Below are 26,889 nucleotides of genomic sequence, written 5' to 3'. Positions count from 1 at the left end.
CGTCACCCTGCCTCCACTCTCTCCCTCTCGATTCTCCCCCTCACCCTGCCTCCACTCTCTCCCTCTCTTTCTGATTCTCCCCCTCACCATGCCTCCACTCTCTCCCTCTCTTTCTGATTCTCCCCCTCACCCTGCCTCCACTCTCTCCCTCTCGATTATCCCCCTCACCCTGCCTCCACTCTCTCCCTCTCAATTCTCCCCGTCACCCTGCCTCCACTCTCTCCCTCTCGATTCTCCCCCTCACCCTGCCTCCACTCTCTCCCTCTCTTTCTGATTCTCCCCCTCACCCTGCCTCCACTCTCTCCCTCTCTTTCTGATTCTCCCCCTCACCCTGCCTCCACTCTCTCCCTCTCTTTCTGATTCTTCCCCTCACCCTGCCTCCACTCTCTCCCTCTCTTTCTGATTCTCCCCCTCACCCTGCCTCCACTCTCTCCCTCTCTTTCTGATTCTCCCCCTCACCCTGCCTTCACTCTCTCCCTCTTGTTCTGATTCTCCCCCTCACCCTGACTCCACTCTCTCCCTCTCTTTCTGATTCTCCCCCTCACCCTGCCTCCACTCTCTCCCTCTCGATTCTCCCCCTCACCCTGCCTCCACTCTCTCCCTCTCTTTCTGATTCTCCCCCTCACCCTGCCTCCACTCTCTCCCTCTCTTTCTGATTCTCCCCTCACCCTGCCTCCACTCTCTCCCTCTCTTTCTGATTCTCCCCCTCACCCTGCCTCCACTCTCTCCCTCTCTTTCTGAGTCTCCCCCTCACCCTGCCTCGACTCTTTCCCTCTCTTTCTGATTCTCCCCCTCACCCTGCCTCCACTCTCTCCCTCTTGTTCTGATTCTCCCCCTCACCCTGCCTCCACTCTCTCCCTCTCTTTCTGATTCTCCCCGTCACCCTGTCTCCACTCTCTCCCTCTCTTTCTGATTCTCCCCCTCACCCTGTCTCCACTCTCTCCCTCTCTTTCTGATTCTCCCCGTCACCCTGCCTCCACTCTCTCCCTCTCTTTCTGATTCTCCCCCTCACCCTGCCTCCACTCTCTCCCTCTCGATTCTCCCCGTCACCCTGCTTCCACTCTCTCCCTCTCGATTCTCCCCGTCACCCTGCCTCCACTCTCTCCCTCTCTTTCTGATTCTCCCCGTCACCCTGCCTCCACTCCCTCCCTCTCTTTCTGATTCTCCCCCTCACCCTGCCTCCACTCTCTCCCTCTCGATTCTCCCCGTCACCCTGCCTCCACTCTCTCCCTCTCGATTCTCCCCCTCACCCTGCCTCCACTCTCTCCCTCTCGATTCTCCCCCTCACCCTGTCTCCACTCTCTCCCTCTCTTTCTGATTCTCCCCGTCACCCTGCCTCCACTCTCTCCCTCTCTTTCTGATTCTCCCCCTCACCCTGCCTCCACTCTCTCCCTCTCGATTCTCCCCGTCACCCTGCCTCCACTCTCTCCCTCTCGATTCACCCCCTCACCCTGCCTCCACTCTCTCCCTCTCGATTCTCCCCGTCACCCTGCCTCCACTCTCTCCCTCTCGATTCTCCCCGTCACCCTGCCTCCACTCTCTCCCTCTCTTTCTGATTCTCCCCGTCACCCTGCCTCCACTCTCTCCCTCTCTTTCTGATTCTCCCCCTCACCCTGCCTCCACTCTCTCCCTCTCTTTCTGATTCTCCCCGTCACCCTGCCTCCACTCTCTCCCTCTCTTTCTGATTCTCCCCGTCACCCTGCCTCCACTCTCTCCCTCTCTTTCTGATTCTCCCCGTCACCCTGCCTCCACTCTCTCCCTCTCTTTCTGATTCTCCCCGTCACCCTGCCTCCACTCTCTCCCTCTCTTTCTGATTCTCCCCGTCACCCTGCCTCCACTCTCTCCCTCTCTTTCTGATTCTCCCCGTCACCCTGCCTCCACTCTCTCCCTCTCTTTCAGATTCTCCCTGTCACCCTGCCTCCACTCTCTCCCTCTCTTTCTGATTCTCCCCCTCACCCTGCCTCCACTCTCTCCCTCTCGATTCTCCCCCTCACCCTGCCTCCACTCTCTCCCTCTCGATTCTCCCCCTCACCCTGCCTCCACTCTCTCCCTCTCGATTCTCCCCCTCACCCTGCCTCCACTCTCTCCCTCTCTTTCTGATTCTCCCCCTCACCCTGCCTCCACTCTCTCCCTCTCGATTCTCCCCCTCACCCTGCCTCCACTCTCTCCCTCTCTTTCTGATTCTCCCCCTCACCCTGCCTCCACTCTCTCCCTCTCTTTCTGATTCTCCCCCTCACCCTGCCTCCACTCTCTCCCTCTCTTTCTGATTCTCCCCCTCACCCTGCCTCCACTCTCTCCCTCTCTTTCTGATTCTCCCCGTCACCCTGCCTCCACTCTCTCCCTCTCTTTCTGATTCTCCCCCTCACCCTGCCTCCACTCTCTCCCTCTCTTTCTGATTCTCCCCCTCACCCTGTCTCCACTCTCTCCCTCTCTTTCTGATTCTCCCCCTCACCCTGTCTCCACGCTCTCCCTCTCTTTCTGATTCTCCCCGTCTCTCCCTGACTCTCTCTGATCCACTGCCAGGGTAAGAGAGAGAGAGGCCCACTATGTTAGGGCACACTGAGGTGCCAAACCCCGATCCTCTTCCCTCCTCCCCAACCCAGGGCCCAGCACCCAGAGAGGAGCCAGAAGACTACCCCAGGGAGACATTAGAACAGAGGACAACCAGGAGGGGCTGGAAGACTACCCCAGGGAGACATTAGAACAGAGGACAACCAGGAGGGGCTGGAAGACTACCCCAGGGAGACATTAGAACAGAGGACAACCAGGAGGGGCTGGAAGACTACCCCAGGGAGACATTAGAACAGAGGACAACCAGGAGGGGCTGGAAGACTACCCCAGGGAGACATTAGAACAGAGGACAACCAGGAGGGGCTGGAAGACTACCCCAGGGAGACATTAGAACAGAGGACAACCAGGAGGGGCTGGAAGACTACCCCAGGGAGACATTAGAACAGAGGACAACCAGGAGGGGCTGGAAGACTACCCCAGGGAGACATTAGAACAGAGGACAACCAGGAGGGGCTGGAAGACTACCCCAGGGAGACATTAGAACAGAGGACAACCAGGAGGGGCTGGAAGACTACCCCAGGGAGACATTAGAACAGAGGACAACCAGGAGGGGCTGGAAGACTACCCCAGGGAGACATTAGAACAGAGGACAACCAGGAGGGGCTGGAAGACTACCCCAGGGAGACATTAGAACAGAGGACAACCAGGAGGGGCTGGAAGACTACCCCAGGGAGACATTAGAACAGAGGACAACCAGGAGGGGCTGGAATAAGGGGTAGAGGTAGAATAAGCTCACATGTTGTCTCTTCTCTTTCTTCAGTTAATGGAATCAGTCGTACAAGAACAGGGCTGCAAGGGACAGCAGAGAACAGTACTAAAGCATGTATGGTGTTTGTGAACCGACCTTCTGGTAGTATTTGACCTCGTAGTCCAGTATGATGCCGTTGGGTCTCTCTGGTTCCAGCCAGGACAGAGAGATGCTGTTACGAGACGTACGGTCCTTCCTGATCACAGTCACTGGAGAAGGGGCTATAGAGAGGGCGTTGGGGGGGAAGAGAGAGAGAGAGAGATGATTGACCATATAGCACAACCTATAGCAGTTCACAGGAAGTTCATGCAGCATGTTCCGTCAGCAGTTTGTATCCTGTTAATAGTTCCTATTGAAGGGGTTTCTGTTGGTTCCTGTTGGTCTAATTGAGTTGATTAGTCCACCAGAGGAGGTCCATACTGGAAGGAGGACAGCAGTCATAACATACATCCACACAGACTGCATCTATACTACAGGCCAGAGTCTCAGAGATCAACCCCGGAGCCATCAGGCACCATGATATCATCCCCAATGTATAGGGTAACATCAGAGGATATATAAACCTCATCCCTCCATGCATGCCCCCAGTGTATTACCCTCCCTCCATCCCTCCATGCATGCCCCCAGTGTATTACCCTCCCTCCATCCCTCCATGCATGCCCCCAGTGTATTACCCTCCCTCCATCCCTCCATGCATGCCCCCAGTGTATTACCCTCCCTCCATCCCTCCATGCATGCCCCCAGTGTATTACCCTCCCTCCATCCCTCCATGCATGCCCCCAGTGTATTACCCTCCCTCCATCCCTCCATGCATGCCCCCAGTGTATTACCCTCCCTCCATCCCTCCATGCATGCCCCCAGTGTATTACCCTCCCTCCATCCCTCCATGCATGCCCCCAGTGTATTACCCTCCCTCCATCCCTCGCTCTCTCTCATGTCGCATCGCCTTGGGAGCTCACATGGTCTCAATCTGGCACTGTAATTTAACTTAGGACTCCCTCCATCTCTCCCGCCATTCCTCTCTCCCCCCCTTTTCCACTTTTACAGTTGTCTAATTGCTAGCTGGAGCTGAGAGGCCAGGCTGCCATATAAAGACTGAGCTTTAATTTTATTAGACCAGAGGAAACAACATGTTTGTCTTTGAAATGTTCGAGCCTGTCTTGATTCTGATGATACAGCTTGAGCAGTTTTTTTCCACTGGAAGTGATTTTCTCTCTGTTAATGAATCCATATGGAGCGAGCGAGTCTCCACCCTGTCTGTCTGTCTGTCTGTCTGTCTGTCTGTCTGTCTGTCTGTCTGTCTGTCTGTCTGTCTGTCTGTCTGTCTGTCTGTCTGTCTGTCTGTCTGTCTGTCTGTCTGTCTGTCTGTCTGTCTGTCTCTCTGTCTGTCTGTCTGTCTGTCTGTCTGTCTGTCTGTCTGTCTGTCTGTCTGTCTGTCTGTCTGTCTGTCTGTCTGTCTGTCTGTCTGTCTGTCTGTCTGTCTGTCTCTCTCTCTCTCGCTCTCTCTCTCTCTCGCTCTCTCTCGCTCTCTCTCGCTCTTGCTCTCGTTCCCTTTGTTTCTGGTCTCAAGAGAGATTCTTCTCTCTCTCGCTCTCTCAGTCTCCTAAACAAGTCCCAATAGCCCACTGCAGAGAGGGGAGGATGTGACTCAAGTGTGTGTGTGTGTGTGTGTGTGTGTGTGTGTGTGTGTGTGTGTGTGTGTGTGTGTGTGTGTGTGTGTGTGTGTGTGTGTGTGTGTGTGTGTGTGTGTGTGTGTGTGTGTGTGTGTGTGTGTGTGTGTGTGTGTGTGTGTGTGTGGAAGAGGGGCTGAGGCTCGTCTGACGACGCCCTGTCAGAATATCCGGACGATTCCCTCCCTTCCGAGACGGCCGGTGAATCCAGCTTTGGCAGGTTTAAACTGAGTGTATTGGTGTAGTGTGTTTGTGTGTGTTTCACTCTGACAGAGGGCAGCGTGTCCTCTCTCTCCACGGACAGACCCACATGTGTGTTTAGGGAGCTGTACATTGACAACCCTAATCCTTGTCAGCTCAGTGTGATGGGCAATGCAGCTGCAGCATGAGTGTGTGTGTGTGTGTGTGTGTGTGTGTGTGTGTGTGTGTGTGTGTGTGTGTGTGTGTGTGTGTGTGTGTGTGTGTGTGTGTGTGTGTGTGTGTGTGTGTGTGTGTGTGTGTGTGTGTGTGTGTGTGTGTGTGTGTGTGTGTGCGTGCGTGCGTGCGTGCGTGTGTGTGTGTGTGTGTCTTTGTGCATGCTTTGTTTGTACAGTCGTAGCCAAAAGTTTTGAGAATGACACAAATATCAATTTTTACAAAGTTTGCTGCCTCAGTGTCTTTAGATATTTTTGTCAGATGTTACTATGGAATACTGAAGTACAATTACAAGCATTTCACAAGTTTCAAAGGCTTTTATTGACAATTACATGAAGTTGATGCAAAGAGTCAATATTTGCAGTGTTGACCCTTCTTTTTCAAGACCTCTGCATTCCGCCCTGGCATGCTGTCAATTAACTTCTGGGCCACATCCTGACTGATGGCAGCCCATTCATACATAATCAATGCTTGGAGTTTGTCAGAATTTGTGGGTTTTTGGATTGACCACAAGTTCTTAATGGGAATAACGTCTGGGGAGTTTCCTGGCCATGGACCCAAAATATCGATGTTTTGTTCCCTGAGCCACTTAGTTATCACTTTTGCCTTGTGGCAAGGTGCTCCATCATGCTGGAAAAGGCATTGTTTATCACCAAACTGTTCCTGGATGGTTGGGAGAAGTTGCTCTCAGAGGATGTGTACCATTCTTTATTCATGGCTGTGTTCTTAGGCAAAATTGTGAGTGAGCCCACTCCCTTGGCTGAGAAGCAACCCCACACATGAATGGTCTCAGGATGCTTTACTGTTGGCATGACGCAGGACTGATGGTAGCGCTCACCTTGTCTTCTCCGGACAAGCTTTTTTCTGGATGCCCCAAACAAACGGAAAGGGGATTCATCACAGAAAATGACTTTACCCCAGTCTTCAGCAGTCCAATCCCCGTACCCTTTGCAGAATATCAGTCTGTCCCTGATGTTTTTCCTGGAGATAAGTGGCTTCTTTGCTGCCCTTCTTGACACCAGGCCATCCTCCAAAAGTCTTCACCTCACTGTGCATGCAGATGTACGCAGGCCTGCCTGCTGCTATTCCTGAGCAAGCTCTGTACTGTTGGTGCCCCGATCCCGCAGCTGAATCAACTTTAGGAGATGGTCCTGGTGCTTGCTGGACTTTCTTGGGGACTCTGAAGCCTTCTTCACAACAATTGAACCGTTCTCCTTGAAGTTCTTGATGATCCAATAAATGGTTGATTTATGTGCAATCTTACTGGCAGCAATATCCTTGCCTGTGAAGACCTTTTTTTGCAAAGCAATGATGACAGCACATGTTTCCTAGCAGGTAACCATGGTTGACTGAGGAAGAACAATGATTCCAAGCACCATCCTCCTTTTGAAGCTTCCAGTCTGTTATTCTAACTTTATCAGCATGACAGATTGATCTCTAGCCTTGTCCTCATCAACACTCACACCTGTATTAACAAGAGAATCACTGACATGTTGTCAGCTGGTTGTCACGCCTTGGTCATAGTGTTTTGTGTTTCGTTATATATTTGGTCAGGCCAGGGTGTGACATGGGTTTATTTTGTGGTATTTCGTATTGGGTTTTGTAGTTATTGGGATTGCGGCTGAGTAGGGGTGTTGCATAGGCTTGGCTGCCTGAGGCGGTTCTCAATCAGAGTCAGGTGATTCTCGTTGTCTCTGATTGGGAACCGTATTTAGGTAGCCGGGGTTCACTGTGTATTTTGTGGGTGATTGTTCCTGTCTCTGTGTAGTGTTCACCAGATAGGCTGTATTAGGTTTCACGTTCCGTTTGCTGTTTTTGTATTTATTTAGTTATGTCATGTATCGTCATTCTCTTCATTAAAGAACATGAGTAACCACCACCCTGCATTTCGGTCCGACTCTCTTTCGACAAACGAAGAACGCCGTTACACTGGTCCTTTTGTGGCAGGGCTGACATGCAGTGGAAATGTTTTTGGGGGATTCAGTTCATTTGCATGGCAAAGAGGGACTTTGCTCTTCATAACATTCTGTAGTATATGCAAATTGCCATCATACAAACTGAGGCAACAGACTTTGTGAAAATGTATATTTGTGTCATTCTCAAAACTTTTGGCCATGACTGTATGTTATGGGGACAAACTAAAGAAAATACTTTTCACACCTTCCAATCTTTAGTCTATTTTCATCAGCTGAAGGACCATCCCGCATTAAACTCTTACTTCTACTATTCTCATCACACTATCCTCTCAGGTGAAATATGCAACCCTGACATCTGCAGTATATGCATAACTGGTGATATGAACCTGATGTCAATGTCCTTTCAAAAGGCACAGAGAGACGAGAGGAAGGTTATAAGATCTGTGGGTTAAAACATGATAAGGATACACATAATCTGAGTACACACACAGACTGATAGAGAGCTCTGTTGAAATCTGCTATGTTGTTCTGCACCAAACTTACTGAGCTCTCAGAGTTATGATCGGAGACCTCTATGTTGATAAATGTGTCAGTTTTTCGTAATATGTTTACTAGTTTTCTATATTGTATATTGTATGTGCTTGATGTATTTATGCAGAGCTCATCTGTAAAAGAGACCCTAGTCTCTATCCTGTCAAAATAAAGCTACAAAATTAAATGAAAAAAGACATAATCAGTGGATCTGTAGCTTTTGCAGCCTCTACCGTCCCAATCCCTTAGAGCGGCACACACAAGTCAGGCGAGGAGTGACGAGCACTAAATCTGTATGCACACACACACACACACACACACACACACACACACACACACACACACACACACACACACACACACACACACACACACACACACACACACACACACACACACACACACACACACACACACACACACACACACACACACACACACACACACATTAAATCTGTATTTACTGCTCATCCCTCTGCCGTCATTTCAAAGGGATGGGTCTGGCCTCTGTCAGCCTTTATAGAGCACAGCTGGGATAACACACAGGACACTCAGCACACACCTCATTGTACACAGCAGTGTGTGTGTGTGTGTGTGTGTGTGTGTGTGTGTGTGTGTGTGTGTGTGTGTGTGTGTGTGTGTGTGTGTGTGTGTGTGTGTGTGTGTGTGTGTGTGTGTGTGTGTGTGTGTGTGTGTGTGTGTGTGTGTGTGTGTGTGTGTACACCCCAAGCTACACCACAGGATCTATTGGGGTGAGGGTCAAAACATGTATAAACCCCCTGTTTCTCTCTCTACAGGCAATTAACAGTGCATTGAGTAGACATTGTGGAGGTCTGAGGCACTGAGTTTGAAGGTATGTCTTGAAATATATCAAACAGATATACCACCTATTGACTCAAAGGATGTCAATTAGCCTATCAGAAGCTTCTAAAGCCATGACATCATTGTCTGGAATTTTCCAAGCTGTTTAAAGGCACAGTCAACTTAGTGTATGTAAACTTCTGACCCACTGGAATTGTGATACAGTGAATTATAAGAGAAATAATCTGTCTGTAAACAATTGTTGAAAAAATGACTTGTATCATGCAAAAAGTAGATGTCCTAACCAACTTGCCAAAACTATAGTTTGTTAAAAATACATTTGTGGAGAAGTTGAAAAACTAGTTTTAACAACTCCAACCTAAGAGTATGTAAACTTCCGACTTCAACTGTATGACTGAAAAGGGAGGGAGAGAGATGTGAATGGGGAATGAAATACAGAGAGACAGAAACAGAGACACAGGGAAAGATAGAAGGAGAGAGAGAAAGAACTACAGACAGGGATGTATAAAGAGAGAGAAGGAGAGAGAGAAAGAACTACAGACAGGGATGTATAAAGAGAGAGAAGGAGAGAGAGAAAGAACTACAGACAGGGATGTATAAAGAGAGAGAAGGAGAGAGAGAGAAAGAACTACAGACAGGGATGTATAAAGAGAGAGAAGGAGAGAGAGAAAGAACTACAGACAGGGATGTATAAAGAGAAGAGAGAGAAAAGGAGAGAGAGAGAAAGAACTACAGACAGGGATGTATAAAGAGAGAGAAGGAGAGGAGAGAGAGAAAGAACTACAGACAGGGATGTATAAAAGAGAGAGGAGAGAAGGAGAGAGAAAGAAAGAACTACAGACAGGGATGTATAAAGAGAGAGAAGGAGAGAGAGAAAGAACTACAGACAGGGATGTATAAAGAGAGAGAAGGAGAGAGAGAGAAAGAACTACAGACAGGGATGTATAAAGAGAGAGAAGGAGAGAGAGAAAGAACTACAGACAGGGATGTATAAAGAGAGAGAAGGAGAGAGAGAGAAAGAACTACAGACAGGGATGTATAAAGAGAGAGAAGGAGAGAGAGAAAGAACTACAGACAGGGATGTATAAAGAGAGAGAAGGAGAGAGAGAAAGAACTACAGACAGGGATGTATAAAGAGAGAGAAGGAGAGAGAGAGAAAGAACTACAGACAGGGATGTATAAAGAGAGAGAAGGAGAGAGAGAAAGAACTACAGACAGGGATGTATAAAGAGAGAGAAGGAGAGAGAGAAAGAACTACAGACAGGGATGTATAAAGAGAGAGAAGAGAGAGAGAAAGAACTACAGACAGGGATGTATAAAGAGAGAGAAGGAGAGAGAGAAAGAACTACAGACAGGGATGTATAAAAGAGAGAGAGAGGAGAGAGAGAAAGAACTACAGACAGGGATGTATAAAGAGAGAGAAGAGAGAGAGAGAAAGAACTACAGACAGGGATGTATAAAGAGAGAGAAGAGAGAGAGAGAAAGAACTACAGACAGGGATGTATAAAGAGAGAGAAGAGAGAGAGAGAAAGAACTACAGACAGGGATGTATAAAGAGAGAGAGAGAAGAGAGAGAGAAAGAACTACAGACAGGGATGTATAAAGAGAGAGAAGGAGAGAGAGAAAGAACTACAGACAGGGATATATAAAGAGAGAGAAGGAGAGAGAGAAAGAACTACAGACAGGGATGTATAAAGAGAGAGAAGGAGAGAGAGAGAAAGAACTACAGACAGGGATGTATAAAGAGAGAGAAGGAGAAGGAGAGAAAGAACTACAGACAGGGATGTATAAAGAGAGAGAAGGAGAGAGAGAAAGAACTACAGACAGGGATGTATAAAGAGAGATAAGGAGAGAGAGAAAGAACTACAGACAGGGATGTATAAAGAGAGAGAAGGAGAGAGAGAAAGAACTACAGACAGGGATGTATAAAGAGAGAGAAGGAGAGAGAGAAAGAACTACAGACAGGGATGTATAAAGAGAGAGAAGGAGAGAGAGAAAGAACTACAGACAGGGATGTATAAAGAGAGAGAAGGAGAGAGAGAAAGAACTACAGACAGGGATGTATAAAGAGAGAGAAGGAGAGAGAGAAAGAACTACAGACAGGGATGTATAAAGAGAGAGAAGGAGAGAGAGAAAGAACTACAGACAGGGATGTATAAAGAGAGAGAAGGAGAGAGAGAAAGAACTACAGACAGGGATGTATAAAGAGAGAGAAGGAGGAGAAAGAACTACAGACAGGGATGTATAAAAGAGAGAAGGAGAGAGAGAGAAAGAACTACAGACAGGGATGTATAAAGAGAGAGAAGGAGAGAGAGAAAGAACTACAGACAGGGATGTATAAAGAGAGAGAAGGAGAGAGAGAAAGAACTACAGACAGGGATGTATAAAGAGAGAGAAGGAGAGAGAGAAAGAACTACAGACAGGGATGTATAAAGAGAGAGAAGGAGAGAGAGAGAAAGAACTACAGACAGGGATGTATAAAGAGAGAGAAGGAGAGAGAGAAAGAACTACAGACAGGGATGTATAAAGAGAGAGAAGGAGAGAGAGAAAGAACTACAGACAGGGATGTATAAAGAGAGAGAAGGAGAGAGAGAAAGAACTACAGAGGGATGAGAGAGAAGAGAGAGAAAGAACTACAGACAGGGATGTATAAAGAGAGAAGGAGAGAGAGAAAGAACTACAGACAGGGATGTATAAAGAGAGAGAAGGAGAGAGAGAGAAAAGAACTACAGACAGGGATGTATAAAGAGAGAGAAGGAGAGAGAGAAAGAACTACAGACAGGGATGTATAAAGAGAGAGAAGGAGAGAGAGAAAGAACTACAGACAGGGATGTATAAAGAGAGAGAAGGAGAGAGAGGGTGTAGTCATCATGCATGCATTCCAAGTTTGGTAACGGAATGTTGAGGTTTGCTACATTCCGCTGTAGAGAAATTGATTTGTCTCCGGGAGGGACTTTCACTGGGCCAAGTCCTCCCTTGGGATGTTGGAGAATGTTGGGATGTTGGAGAATGTTGGGATGTTGGAGAATGTTTATATGAGAGATCGATGTGAGCAGCCCATCCCTGTGTTACAACTGCCTGTGTGTATGTTTGTGTGCGTGTGCGTGTGTGTGCGTGTGCGTGTGCGTGTGTGTGTGTGTGTGTGTGTGTGTGTGTGTGTGTGTGTGTGTGTGTGTGTGTGTGTGTGTGTGTGTGTGTGTGTGTGTGTGTGTGTGTGTGTGTGTGTGTGTGTGTGTGTGTGTGTGTGTGTGTGAGTATGTGCGTTAAAGTGAGTGAATGTGTGAAAGAGTGTTTATATGATGGGTTGATGTGAACCCGTTTCAATTTAACGACTGTCTATAACAACTGAAAAACAACACAAAGATTTATACAGAGTGTATTTGTGAGGAGTGAGACATTTGATACTGGTGATAAACCACTGACGAACACTGGCTGGGATCAGAAGCCATGGATTACAGGCAACATTCGCACCGAGCTAAAGTCTAGAACTATCATGGTCCAAACACACCAAGACAGTTGTGAACACCTTTTCCCTCTCAGGAGACTGAAAAGATTTGGCATGGGTCCTCAGATCCTCAAAGGGTTCTACAGCTGCGCCATTAAGAGAATCCTGACCGGTGGCATCACTTGTCATGTTTTGTCATAGATTGTCATGTCTTGTCCCTGTGCTTTCTCTTCTATTCGTTTCCCCCTGCTGGTCTTATTAGGTTCTTTCCCTCTCTCTCTCTCTCTCTCTCTCTCTCTCTCTCTCTCTCTCTCTCTCTCTCTCTCTCTCTCTCTCTCTCTCTCTATCGTTCCGTTCCTGCTCCCAGCTGTTCCTCATTCTCCTAACTACCTCGTTTACTCTTTCACAATTGTCCCCTATTTTGCCCTCTGATTAAGTCCCTATTTCTCTCTCTTTCTGCTTCTGTCCTTGTCGGATCCTTGTTTGATGTTTGCTGTGCTGTGTTCTTGTTCCGTCGTGTTTTTGCCTTCATCAGATGCTGCGAGTGAGCAGGTGTCTCTATCAGCTACGGCCTGCGCCTACCCGAGGCGACCTGCAGTCTGTGGCCGCTTCTCCTGTTATTCCCCTCTACAGACTAGAGGATTTCTGTTATCCCCCGTTTGGACTTTTCCTGTTAAGAATTCAGGATTAGTCGTTTTCTGTTTGGACTGGAATAAACTCTGTTTCTGTTAAGTCGCTTTTGGGTCCTCATTCACCTGCATAACATCACTGCCTTATATGGCAACTGCTCGGCATCTGACTGTAAGGCGCTCAGTGCGTATGGCCCAGTACATCAATGGGGCCAAGCTTCCTGACTTCCAGGACCTCTATACTAGGCATGTCAGAGGAAGACCCTAAAAATTGTCATAGACTCCAGTCAGCCAAGTCACAGACTGTTCTCTCTGCTACCGCACGGCAAGCGGTACCGGAGCGCCAAGTCAAGGTCCAAAAGGCTCCTTAAACGCTTCCACCCTCAAGCCATAAGACTGCTGAAAAATTACATTACAACTTTTATATTGACCCCCCACCCCCTTTGTTTTTAAAATGCTGCCACTCGCTGTTTATTATCTATGCACTGTCACTTGACAAATGACCTCGACTAACCTGTATCCCCGCACATTGACTAGGTACCGGTACCCCTTGTAATATGGCCTCGTTAATGTTATGTCATTTTCTTGTGATACTTTTAGATTTCATTTGTATCACTTTAGTATCACTTTAGTTTATTTAGTAAATATTTTCCTAACGCTATTTCTGGAACTGCATTGTTGGTTAAGGGCTTGTAAGTAAGCATTTCACGGTAAGGTTGTATTCAGCGCATGTATTCGGAGCATGTATTCGGCGCATGTGACAAATAAAATGAGATTTGATTTGTAAATGTCCAGAGATGATGGTTGGATTAAATGAATAAATGTACATTCATGTGTGTGTCTTCATCTCTGGTCGTACCTGCTTGGTTGGTAGTGATGGTCACAGCAGCATATTGCCTCATTGTTGGGGCTAACTGGGACACTCCATTTTGAGCTTCGATCTCGAAGGTGTAGTTGGTGTGAGCCAGCAGGTCTCCCACGGTTACGGTAGTGTTCTGCAGGCCTGCAGCACGGGGGAGGAATCGCACATTACTGCGACACGCCTCACACACCCTCTGGCCCTGCCTGCAGCGCTTACACAGCACGGTGAAGGTAACGTCCTTACGACCTCCCGTGTCCTCCGGCCAGGACCAGTCCAGAATCACTGAGGTCTCATTGATGACTGAGATCACGTTACGAGGAGCGGAGGGAGGACCTGAAGAGGGAGAGAGAGAGAGAGAGAGAGAGAGCAATGAAAATATATAACATTTCTTGGGCGGATGGTCAGGGAGCCAGGAACATAAATCCCTTGAATACAGCAAAGTGACCTCAAGAAGCCCAAACAGATCAAATATTTGACAAAAACATAATAATTTCAAACATCATAATTGAATACTATCACATACAGTGCATTCGGAGGGTATTCAGACCACCTTACTTTTTCCACATTATGCTACGTTACAGCCTTATTCTAAAATAAGTATTCAGACCCTTTGCTATGAAACTCGAAATTGAGCTTAGGTGCATCCTGTTTCCATTGATCATCCTTGAAATGTTGCCACAACTTAATTGGAGTCGACCTGTGGTAAATTCAATTGATTGGACATGATTTGGAAAGGCACACACCTGTCTATATAAGGTCCCACAGTTGACTGGGCATGTCAGAGCAAAAACCAAGCCACAAGGTCGAAGGAATTGTCTGTAGAGCTCCGAGACAGGATTGTGTCGAGGCACAGATCTGGGGAAGGGTACCAAAAAATGTCTGCAGCATTGAAGTTCCCCAAGAACACAGTGACCTCCATCATTACTAAATGGAAGAGATTTGGATCCACCAAGACTCTTCCTAGAGCTGGCCACCCGGCCCAACTGAGCAATCAGGGAGAAGGGCCTTGATCAGGGAGGTGACCAAGAACCTGATGGTCACTCTGACAGAGCTCCAGAGTTCCTCTGTGGAGATGGGAGAACCTTCCAGAAGGACAACCATCTCTGCAAAACTCCACCAATCAGGCCTTTATGGTATAGTGTCCTGACGGAAGCCACTCCTCAGTAAAAGGCACATGACAGCCCATTTGGAGTTTGCCACAAGGCACGTAAAGGACTCACAGACCATGAGATCAAGACTCTCTGGTCTGATGAAACCAAAATTGGCCTGAATGCCAAGCTTCACATCTGGAGGAAACCTGGCACCATCCCTACGGTGAAGCATGGTGGTGGCAGCATCATTCTGTGGGGATGTTTTTCAGCGGCAGTGACTGGGAGATTAGTCACGACCGAGGGAAAGATGAACGTAACAAAATACAGAGACATCCTGTGTGATCATCCTGTCTGGGTTGGCGCCCCCCCCCCCCCTTGGGTTGTGCCGTGGCGGAGATCTTTGTGGGCTATACTCAGCCTTGTCTCAGGATGGTAAGTTGGTGGTTGAAGATATCCCTCTAGTGGTGTGGGGGCTGTGCTTTGGCAAAGTGGGTGGGGTTATATCCTTCCTGTTTGGCCCTGTGCGGGGGTGTCCTCGGATGGGGCCACAGTGTCTCCTGACCCCTCCTGTCGCAGCCTCCAGTATTTATGCTGCAGTAGTTTATGTGTCGGGGGGCTAGGGTCAGTTTGTTATATCTGGAGTACTTCTCCTGTCCTATTCGGTGTCCTGTGTTAATTTAAGTGTGCTCTCTCTAATTCTCTCTTTCTCTCTTTCTTTCTCTCTCTCGGAGGACCTGAGCCCTAGGACCATGCCTCAGGACTACCTGACATTATGGCTCCTTGCTGTCCCCAGTCCATCTGGCCTTGCTGTTGCTCCAGTTTCAACTGTTCTGCCTTATTATTATTGGACCATGCTGGTCATTTATGAACATTTGAACATCTTGGCCATGTTCTGTTATAATCTCCATCCGGCACAGCCAGAAGAGGACTGGCTACCCCACATATCCTGGTTCCTCTCTAGGTTTCTTCCTAGGTTTTGGCCTTTCTAGGGAGTTTTTCCTAGCCACTGTGCTTCTAGACCTGCATTGCTTGCTGTTTGGGGTTTTAGGCTGGGTTTCTGTACAGCACTTTGAGATATCAGCTGATGTACGAAGGGCTATATAAATACATTTGATTTGATTTGATCCTTAAGGAAAATCTGCTCCAAAGCGCTCAGGACCTCAGACTGGGCAAAGATTCACCTTCCAACAAGACAATGACCCTAAACATACAGCTAAGACAACGCAGGAGTGGCTTCGGGACAAGTTTCTGAATGTCATTGAGTGGCACAGCCAGAGCCCGGACTTGAAACCAATCGAACATCTGTGGAGAGACCTGAAAATAGCTGTGAGTGACGCTCCCCATTCAACCTGACTGAGTTTGAGAGGATCTGCAGAGAAGAATGGGAGAAACTCCCCAAAAATAGGTGTGCCAAGCTTGTAGCGTTATACCCAAGAAGACTTGAGGCTGTAATCGCAGCCAAGGATGCTTCAACAAAGTACTGAGTAAAAGGTCTGAATACTTATGCAAATGTCTTTTTTTATATATACAGTATATATAAATATATATATATTTTTGTCGTTGTTTTTTTTGCAAACATTTCTAAAAACCTGTATTTGCTTTGTCATTATGGGGTATTGTGTGTAGATTTATCAGGGTGGGGGGACAATTTAATCAATTGTATAATAAGGCTGTAATATAACAAAATGTTGAACGTTCGAATGCACTGTATATCTGTCTGTTAGGCGTGGGAATACTTTAAAACAGATTTCCTAAATTAAAATAACTTGGAGCTGATTTGGGCCAAATTCATCCCGCGGGCCGGCAGTTCAGGAACCCTGTAATATATACTTCAATCTGTGTGTGTGATGGAGTGACAGCAGTCTCTCTCTTTGGGCAGAAGATTCAGTTCAGTCACCAGTCACAGGGAGGGAGAATGGAGAAAGCAAGGACACGGACTAAGGCCAAACCTCAAACTCTCTCTGACAGATGGAAATGGCAGGTTTTACTGTGAACAGATTCTCTGAATATTTCCAGACTTTAATATCAGACCTATGGAAGTCATTACACCGGGAACTAACCAGAACCACTGATGAGATCCACTGTAAAGAATTGGAACGAGGGAGGAGATAGGGTGAGGAGGATTGATTTTGACAATAGAAAGCCTTGTTGGTTTGTTTGTTAGTCTATGGTGTTGGGGTTCAGATGGTGGATACAGTAAACTCTACAGTACTATACTGTTCTAGTTCCTTGACTCCACTCTACTGCACATTCACAACACTCATCTAGCTGCCTGAACATAACACTAATGACACCAGAGATCTGGGTTTCACATCAGTCTCCAACCTCAGGCTGCTACATAGGGTGTGTCATGTATAGAGGTATAGAGCACCAGATGTAATATGATCAGTGGAGCAGTGGGTGGAGTTCATACAGTCATACTGGTGTAAATATATGTTCCTGTCCAATCTTGACCTTCCTTTCCAGACTCCTACTCATTACCTTAATCTATAAAGGTTTTAGGACTGTAAAACAGACCTCTACCAGATCAGTATGAGGAATCTGGAAATACGGGTATGCTGTGGTTGTTCTGAACTCCCCCCAGGGACTACAGACATGGCTGCTGCTGCTGGTTTAATAGGACAGCAAGGATTCCAGGGCAGTGATCTATGGGTAATGTAGTTTAGGATACGGCCATCTGCTTCTGTAAACCATCCGGATACAGCTCAGAGAGAGAAAGAGAGAGAGAGAGAGGAATGATGACGAGAGAGAAAAAGAGCGAGAGAGAGAGATGTTGTCCTCAGAGACACAGTGGGTGAAATTTTTTGAGAGAATATACCAATAGAGTAAACTCTTTTTGGCTCTCACTCACTCACTCACTCACTCACTCACTCACTCACTCACTCACTCACTCACTCACTCACTCACTCACTCACTCACTCACACACACACACACACACACACACACACACACACACACACACACACACACACACACACACACACACACACACACACACACACACACACACACACACAAACTTACACTAACAAACACAAACACACAGACTTACGTGTGCAGGCCATAGATGGCGGGTCTCCATCAGCACGGAAGTAGTTTTTCTCACAGCCACAGTGTAGAGCTCCCTCATGATGGGTGAAGCTGTGGGGTGGACACTTAGAACACTGGACGTTACCCAGCAGAGACTTATAGAACCCTGCTCTGCATGCTGGAGAGAGAGGAAGAGGGAGGAGGAGAGAGAGAGGGAGGGGGAGAGAGAGGGAGGGGGAGAGAGAGAAGAGGAGGGGGAGAGAGAGGGGAGAGAGAGAGGGGGGGAGAGAGAGAAGGGGAGGGGGAGAGAGAGGGAGGGGGAGAGAGGAAGAGGGTGGGGGAGAGAGAGAGGGAGGGGGAGAGAGAGAGGGAGGGGGAGAGAGAGAGGGAGGGAGAGAGAGAGAGGGAGGGGGAGAGAGAGAAGGGGAGGGGGAGAGAGAGCGGGAGGGGGAGAGAGGAAGAGGGAGGGGGAGAGAGAGAAGGGGAGGGGAGAGAGAGGGAGGGGGAGAGAGGAAGAGGGTGGGGGAGAGAGAGAGAGGGAGGGGGAGAGAGAGAGGGAGGGGGAGAGATAGAGGGAGGGGGAGAGAGAGGGAGGGGGAGAAAGAGGGAGGGGGAGAGAGAGAGGGAGGGGGAGAGAGAGAAGGGGAGGGGGAGAGAGAGGGAGGGGGAGAGAGAGAGAGAAGGAGAGGGAGGGGGAGCGAGAAGGAGAGGGAGGGGGAGAGAGAGAAGGAGAGGGGGAGTGAGAGAAAGAGAGGGAGGGAACGGGGGGAGAGAGAGAAGGAGAGGGAGGGGGAGAGGGAGAGAGAAGGAGAGGGAGGGGGAGAGAGAGAAGGAGAGGGAGGGGAGGGGAAGAGAGAGAAGGAGAGGGAGGGGGAAAGAGAGAATGAGAGGGAGGGGGAGAGAGAAAAGGAGAGGGAGGGGGGGGAGAGAAGGAGAGGGAGGGGGAGAGAGAGAAGGAGAGGGGGAAGAGAGAGGAGAGGGAGGGGAAGAGAGAGAAGGAGAGGGAGGGGAGAGGGAGAAGGAGAGGGTGAGAGAGAAGGAGAGGGAGGGGGTGAGAGAGAAGGAGAGGGAGGGGGTGAGAGAGAGATGTGGTGAGTATATATAGCAGAATTGACAATAACAATAACATTCCATAGAGAAATGAAAAATGTCACGACAATAGATCAAATCATATCCATAAAGGTATAATTAATTACTAGAAAAATATAGAATGAAAGACACGTGGTGAGAGAGAGAGAGAGGTCAACAGGAGGAGGACGAAAGACGGGAGATTTGGGGGGGGGGGGTGATGACACTTTGTTTTTTTCCAATCAAACCTTTCATTACTGTACAGGCTAGATGAATGACTTTAATCTTCTCTGATGACCGTGAGTATGAACCCACCTCTACAACCACACAACCACACACACACTGTAAATCTATAGTGGGGGTAATGGAGGAGAAGAATAGAACATGATAACAGTGCCTCTCTCCCAGACCCATCCATGACCCAGTATGAATGATGTAAATGAAGCTGTTGAAAAGGAGGGGGGGCTCAGTAACTACACTATTCACCATGATCCTGTTCTACTCCTAATGAAAGGGGAGAATGACCAAATCACCAACATATCCCGCTCTCCTCCTCTCTTATTTCAGATCTTATAATTGTCATCTGATCCATGCTGAGCAATGCTTTAAAGTCAGCGAGCAGATTCACTCAGAGACGTTTAAGTCCACTTTCCAGCCAAGACTCTATAAGGGTTAAGTGTGTGTGTGTATTACACTTCTGTAATGTTATTCTTTTAGAGAATCAGCAGGCAGCACTTAGTACAGATATACAGTAGCTGCTTCTGGACATAACAGTAACAAATACAGAGGAGTAGAAATGTCCCCCAGTCAGCATTATAAGGTGATAACCACCCAGTCAGCATTATAATGGGATAACCACCCAGTCAGCATTATAATGGGATAACCAAACAGTCAGCTGTATAATGGGATAACCACCCAGTCAGCATTATAATGGGATAACCACCCAGTCAGCATTATAATGGGATAACCACCCAGTCAGCATTATAATGGCATAGCCACCCAGTCAGCAGTATAATGGGATAACCACCCAGTCAGCTGTATAATGGGATGACCACCCAGTCAGCATTATAATGGGATAACCACCCAGTCAGCTGTATAATGGGATAACCACCCAGTCAGCTGTATAATGGGATAACCACCCAGTCAGCATTATAACGGGATAACCACCCAGTCAGCATTATAATGGGATAACCACCCAGTCAGCATTATAATGGGATAACCACCCAGTCAGCTGTATCATAGGATAACCACCCAGTCAGCATTATAATGGGATAACCACCCAGTCAGCTGTATAATGGGATAACCACCCAGTCAGCATTATAATGGGATAACCACCCAGTCAGCTGTATCATGGGATAACCACCCAGTCAGCTGTATAATGGGACAACCACCCAGTCAGCATTATAATGGGATAACCACCCAGTAAGCAGTATAATGGGATAACCACCCAGTAAGCAGTATAATGGGATAACCACCCAGTAAGCAGTATAATGGGATAACCACCCAGTAAGCATTATAATGGGATAGCCACCCAGTCAGCAGTATAATGGGATAACCACCCAGTCAGCAGTATAATGGGATAACCACCCAGTCAGCATTATAAGGTGATAACCACCCAGTCAGCATTATAATGGGATAACCACCCAGTCAGCATTATAATGGGATAACCAAACAGTCAGCTGTATAATGGGATAACCACCCAGTCAGCATTATAATGGGATAACCACCCAGTCAGCATTATAATGGGATAACCACCCAGTCAGCTGTATAATGGGATAACCACCCAGTCAGCTGTATAATGGGATAACCACCCAGTCAGCATTATAACGGGATAACCACCCAGTCAGCATTATAATGGGATAACCACCCAGTCAGCTGTATCATGGGATAACCACCCAGTCAGCTGTATAATGGGATAACCACCCAGTCAGCATTATAATGGGATAACCACCCAGTAAGCAGTATAATGGGATAACCACCCAGTAAGCAGTATAATGGGATAACCACCCAGTAAGCAGTATAATGGGATAACCACCCAGTAAGCATTATAATGGGATAGCCACCCAGTCAGCAGTATAATGGGATAACCACCCAGTCAGCAGTATAATGGGATAACCACCCAGTCAGCATTATAATGGGATAACCACCCAGTCAGCATTATAATGGGATAACCACCCAGTCAGCATTATAATGGGATAACCACCCAGTCAGCATTATAATGGGATAGCCACCCAGTCAGCAGTATAATGGGATAACCACCCAGTCAGCTGTATCATGGGATAACCACCCAGTCAGCTGTATAATGGGATAACCACCCAGTCAGCATTATAATGGGATAACCACCCAGTAAGCAGTATAATGGGATAACCACCCAGTCAGCTGTATCATGGGATAACCACCCAGTCAGCTGTATAATGGGACAACCACCCAGTCAGCATTATAATGGGATAACCACCCAGTAAGCAGTATAATGGGATAACCACCCAGTAAGCAGTATAATGGGATAACCACCCAGTAAGCAGTATAATGGGATAACCACCCAGTAAGCATTATAATGGGATAACCACCCAGTCAGCTGTATAATGGGATAACCACCCAGTCAGCATTATAATGGGATAACCACCCAGTCAGCATTATAATGGTATACCACCCAATCAGCTGTATAATGGGATAACCACCCAGTCAGCATTATAATGGGATAACCACCCAGTCAGCTGTATCATGGGATAACCACCCAGTCAGCTGTATAATGGGACAACCACCCAGTCAGCATTATAATGGGATAGCCACCCAGTCAGCAGTATAATGGGATAACCACCCAGTCAGCAGTATAATGGGATAACCACCCAGTCAGCATTATAAGGTGATAACCACCCAGTCAGCATTATAATGGGATAACCACCCAGTCAGCATTATAATGGGATAACCAAACAGTCAGCTGTATAATGGGATAACCACCCAGTCAGCATTATAATGGGATAACCACCCAGTCAGCATTATAATGGGATAGCCACCCAGTCAGCAGTATAATGGGATAACCACCCAGTCAGCTGTATAATGGGATAACCACCCAGTCAGCATTATAATGGGATAACCACCCAGTCAGCATTATAATGGGATAACCACCCAGTCAGCTGTATAATGGGATAACCACCCAGTAAGCAGTATAATGGGATAACCACCCAGTAAGCAGTATAATGGGATAACCACCCAGTAAGCATTATAATGGGATAGCCACCCAGTCAGCAGTATAATGGGATAACCACCCAGTCAGCAGTATAATGGGATAACCACCCAGTCAGCATTATAATGGGATAACCACCCAGTCAGCATTATAATGGGATAACCACCCAGTCAGCATTATAATGGGATAACCACCCAGTCAGCATTATAATGGGATAGCCACCCAGTCAGCAGTATAATGGGATAACCACCCAGTCAGCTGTATCATGGGATAACCACCCAGTCAGCTGTATAATGGGATAACCACCCAGTCAGCATTATAATGGGATAACCACCCAGTAAGCAGTATAATGGGATAACCACCCAGTCAGCATTATAATGGGATAACCACCCAGTCAGCATTATAATGGGATAGCCACCCAGTCAGCAGTATAATGGGATAACCACCCAGTCAGCTGTATAATGGGATAACCACCCAGTCAGCATTATAATGGGATAACCACCCAGTAAGCAGTATAATGGGATAACCACCCAGTAAGCAGTATAATGGGATAACCACCCAGTAAGCATTATAATGGGATAGCCACCCAGTCAGCAGTATAATGGGATAACCACCCAGTCAGCATTATAATGGGATAACCACCCAGTCAGCATTATAATGGGATAACCACCCAGTCAGCATTATAATGGGATAACCACCCAGTCAGCATTATAATGGGATAGCCACCCAGTCAGCAGTATAATGGGATAACCACCCAGTCAGCTGTATCATGGGATAACCACCCAGTCAGCTGTATAATAGGATAACCACCCAGTCAGCATTATAATGGGATAACCACCCAGTAAGCAGTATAATGGGATAACCACCCAGTCAGCTGTATCATGGGATAACCACCCAGTCAGCTGTATAATGGGACAACCACCCAGTCAGCATTATAATGGGATAACCACCCAGTAAGCAGTATAATGGGATAACCACCCAGTAAGCAGTATAATGGGATAACCACCCAGTAAGCAGTATAATGGGATAACCACCCAGTAAGCATTATAATGGGATAGCCACCCAGTCAGCAGTATAATGGGATAACCACCCAGTCAGCAGTATAATGGGATAACCACCCAGTCAGCATTATAAGGTGATAACCACCCAGTCAGCATTATAATGGGATAACCACCCAGTCAGCATTATAATGGGATAACCAAACAGTCAGCTGTATAATGGGATAACCACCCAGTCAGCATTATAATGGGATAACCACCCAGTCAGCATTATAATGGGATAACCACCCAGTCAGCATTATAATGGCATAGCCACCCAGTCAGCAGTATAATGGGATAACCACCCAGTCAGCTGTATAATGGGATGACCACCCAGTCAGCATTATAATGGGATAACCACCCAGTCAGCTGTATAATGGGATAACCACCCAGTCAGCTGTATAATGGGATAACCACCCAGTCAGCATTATAACGGGATAACCACCCAGTCAGCATTATAATGGGATAACCACCCAGTCAGCATTATAATGGGATAACCACCCAGTCAGCTGTATCATGGGATAACCACCCAGTCAGCATTATAATGGGATAACCACCCAGTCAGCTGTATAATGGGATAACCACCCAGTCAGCATTATAATGGGATAACCACCCAGTCAGCTGTATCATGGGATAACCACCCAGTCAGCTGTATAATGGGACAACCACCCAGTCAGCATTATAATGGGATAACCACCCAGTAAGCAGTATAATGGGATAACCACCCAGTAAGCAGTATAATGGGATAACCACCCAGTAAGCATTATAATGGGATAGCCACCCAGTCAGCAGTATAATGGGATAACCACCCAGTCAGCAGTATAATGGGATAACCACCCAGTCAGCATTATAAGGTGATAACCACCCAGTCAGCATTATAATGGGATAACCACCCAGTCAGCATTATAATGGGATAACCAAACAGTCAGCTGTATAATGGGATAACCACCCAGTCAGCATTATAATGGGATAACCACCCAGTCAGCATTATAATGGGATAACCACCCAGTCAGCTGTATAATGGGATAACCACCCAGTCAGCTGTATAATGGGATAACCACCCAGTCAGCATTATAACGGGATAACCACCCAGTCAGCATTATAATGGGATAACCACCCAGTCAGCTGTATCATGGGATAACCACCCAGTCAGCTGTATAATGGGATAACCACCCAGTCAGCATTATAATGGGATAACCACCCAGTAAGCAGTATAATGGGATAACCACCCAGTAAGCAGTATAATGGGATAACCACCCAGTCAGCATTATAAGGTGATAACCACCCAGTCAGCATTATAATGGGATAACCACCCAGTCAGCATTATAATGGGATAACCAAACAGTCAGCTGTATAATGGGATAACCACCCAGTCAGCATTATAATGGGATAACCACCCAGTCAGCATTATAATGGGATAACCACCCAGTCAGCTGTATAATGGGATAACCACCCAGTCAGCTGTATAATGGGATAACCACCCAGTCAGCATTATAACGGGATAACCACCCAGTCAGCATTATAATGGGATAACCACCCAGTCAGCTGTATCATGGGATAACCACCCAGTCAGCTGTATAATGGGATAACCACCCAGTCAGCATTATAATGGGATAACCACCCAGTAAGCAGTATAATGGGATAACCACCCAGTAAGCAGTATAATGGGATAACCACCCAGTCAGCAGTATAATGGGATAACCACCCAGTCAGCATTATAAGGTGATAACCACCCAGTCAGCATTATAATGGGATAACCACCCAGTCAGCATTATAATGGGATAACCAAACAGTCAGCTGTATAATGGGATAACCACCCAGTCAGCATTATAATGGGATAACCACCCAGTCAGCATTATAATGGGATAACCACCCAGTCAGCTGTATAATGGGATAACCACCCAGTCAGCTGTATAATGGGATAACCACCCAGTCAGCATTATAATGGGATAACCACCCAGTCAGCTGTATAATGGGATAACCACCCAGTCAGCTGTATAATGGGATAACCACCCAGTCAGCATTATAACGGGATAACCACCCAGTCAGCATTATAATGGGATAACCACCCAGTCAGCTGTATCATGGGATAACCACCCAGTCAGCTGTATAATGGGATAACCACCCAGTCAGCATTATAATGGGATAACCACCCAGTCAGCATTATAATGGGATAACCACCCAGTAAGCAGTATAATGGGATAACCACCCAGTCAGCAGTATAATGGGATAACCACCCAGTCAGCATTATAAGGTGATAACCACCCAGTCAGCATTATAATGGGATAACCACCCAGTCAGCATTATAATGGGATAACCAAACAGTCAGCTGTATAATGGGATAACCACCCAGTCAGCATTATAATGGGATAACCACCCAGTCAGCATTATAATGGGATAACCACCCAGTCAGCTGTATAATGGGATAACCACCCAGTCAGCTGTATAATGGGATAACCACCCAGTCAGCATTATAACGGGATAACCACCCAGTCAGCATTATAATGGGATAACCACCCAGTCAGCTGTATCATGGGATAACCACCCAGTCAGCTGTATAATGGGATAACCACCCAGTCAGCATTATAATGGGATAACCACCCAGTAAGCAGTATAATGGGATAACCACCCAGTAAGCAGTATAATGGGATAACCACCCAGTAAGCAGTATAATGGGATAACCACCCAGTAAGCATTATAATGGGATAGCCACCCAGTAAGCAGTATAATGGGATAACCACCCAGTAAGCAGTATAATGGGATAACCACCCAGTAAGCAGTATAATGGGATAACCACCCAGTAAGCATTATAATGGGATAGCCACCCAGTCAGCAGTATAATGGGATAACCACCCAGTCAGCAGTATAATGGGATAACCACCCAGTCAGCATTATAATGGGATAACCACCCAGTCAGCATTATAATGGGATAACCACCCAGTCAGCATTATAATGGGATAACCACCCAGTCAGCATTATAATGGGATAGCCACCCAGTCAGCAGTATAATGGGATAACCACCCAGTCAGCATTATAATGGGATAACCACCCAGTCAGCTGTATCATGGGATAACCACCCAGTCAGCTGTATAATGGGACAACCACCCAGTCAGCATTATAATGGGATAACCACCCAGTAAGCAGTATAATGGGATAACCACCCAGTAAGCAGTATAATGGGATAACCACCCAGTAAGCATTATAATGGGATAGCCACCCAGTCAGCAGTATAATGGGATAACCACCCAGTCAGCAGTATAATGGGATAACCACCCAGTCAGCATTATAAGGTGATAACCACCCAGTCAGCATTATAATGGGATAACCACCCAGTCAGCATTATAATGGGATAACCAAACAGTCAGCTGTATAATGGGATAACCACCCAGTCAGCATTATAATGGGATAACCACCCAGTCAGCATTATAATGGGATAACCACCCAGTCAGCTGTATAATGGGATAACCACCCAGTCAGCTGTATAATGGGATAACCACCCAGTCAGCATTATAACGGGATAACCACCCAGTCAGCATTATAATGGGATAACCACCCAGTCAGCTGTATCATGGGATAACCACCCAGTCAGCTGTATAATGGGATAACCACCCAGTCAGCATTATAATGGGATAACCACCCAGTAAGCAGTATAATGGGATAACCACCCAGTAAGCAGTATAATGGGATAACCACCCAGTAAGCATTATAATGGGATAGCCACCCAGTAAGCAGTATAATGGGATAACCACCCAGTAAGCAGTATAATGGGATAACCACCCAGTAAGCAGTATAATGGGATAACCACCCAGTAAGCATTATAATGGGATAGCCACCCAGTCAGCAGTATAATGGGATAACCACCCAGTCAGC

At 47.1% G+C, this 26,889-nt stretch overlaps 1 protein-coding gene across 3 annotated transcripts in view; it reads right to left on the bottom strand.

The window, feature by feature from the left end:
• epha3 (eph receptor A3) overlaps positions 1-26,889 on the bottom strand; it is a 186,956-nt gene that overhangs the window by 71,616 nt on the left and 88,451 nt on the right. For all 3 annotated transcript variants that reach the window (XM_046366478.1, XM_046366487.1, XM_046366469.1), the window contains exons 4-6: positions 17,753-17,908; positions 13,606-13,941; positions 3,416-3,540 (exon numbers count right to left, since the gene is read on the bottom strand). In XM_046366478.1, coding sequence (XP_046222434.1) covers positions 3,416-3,540; positions 13,606-13,941; positions 17,753-17,908 — 617 coding nt within the window. The remainder of the gene's footprint in view (positions 1-3,415; positions 3,541-13,605; positions 13,942-17,752; positions 17,909-26,889) is intronic.

This window comes from Oncorhynchus gorbuscha, linkage group LG01 (assembly GCF_021184085.1).
Source record: "Oncorhynchus gorbuscha isolate QuinsamMale2020 ecotype Even-year linkage group LG01, OgorEven_v1.0, whole genome shotgun sequence".
Lineage (NCBI taxonomy): Eukaryota > Metazoa > Chordata > Actinopteri > Salmoniformes > Salmonidae > Oncorhynchus > Oncorhynchus gorbuscha.
This window is presented reverse-complemented; position numbering and strand designations above follow the sequence as displayed.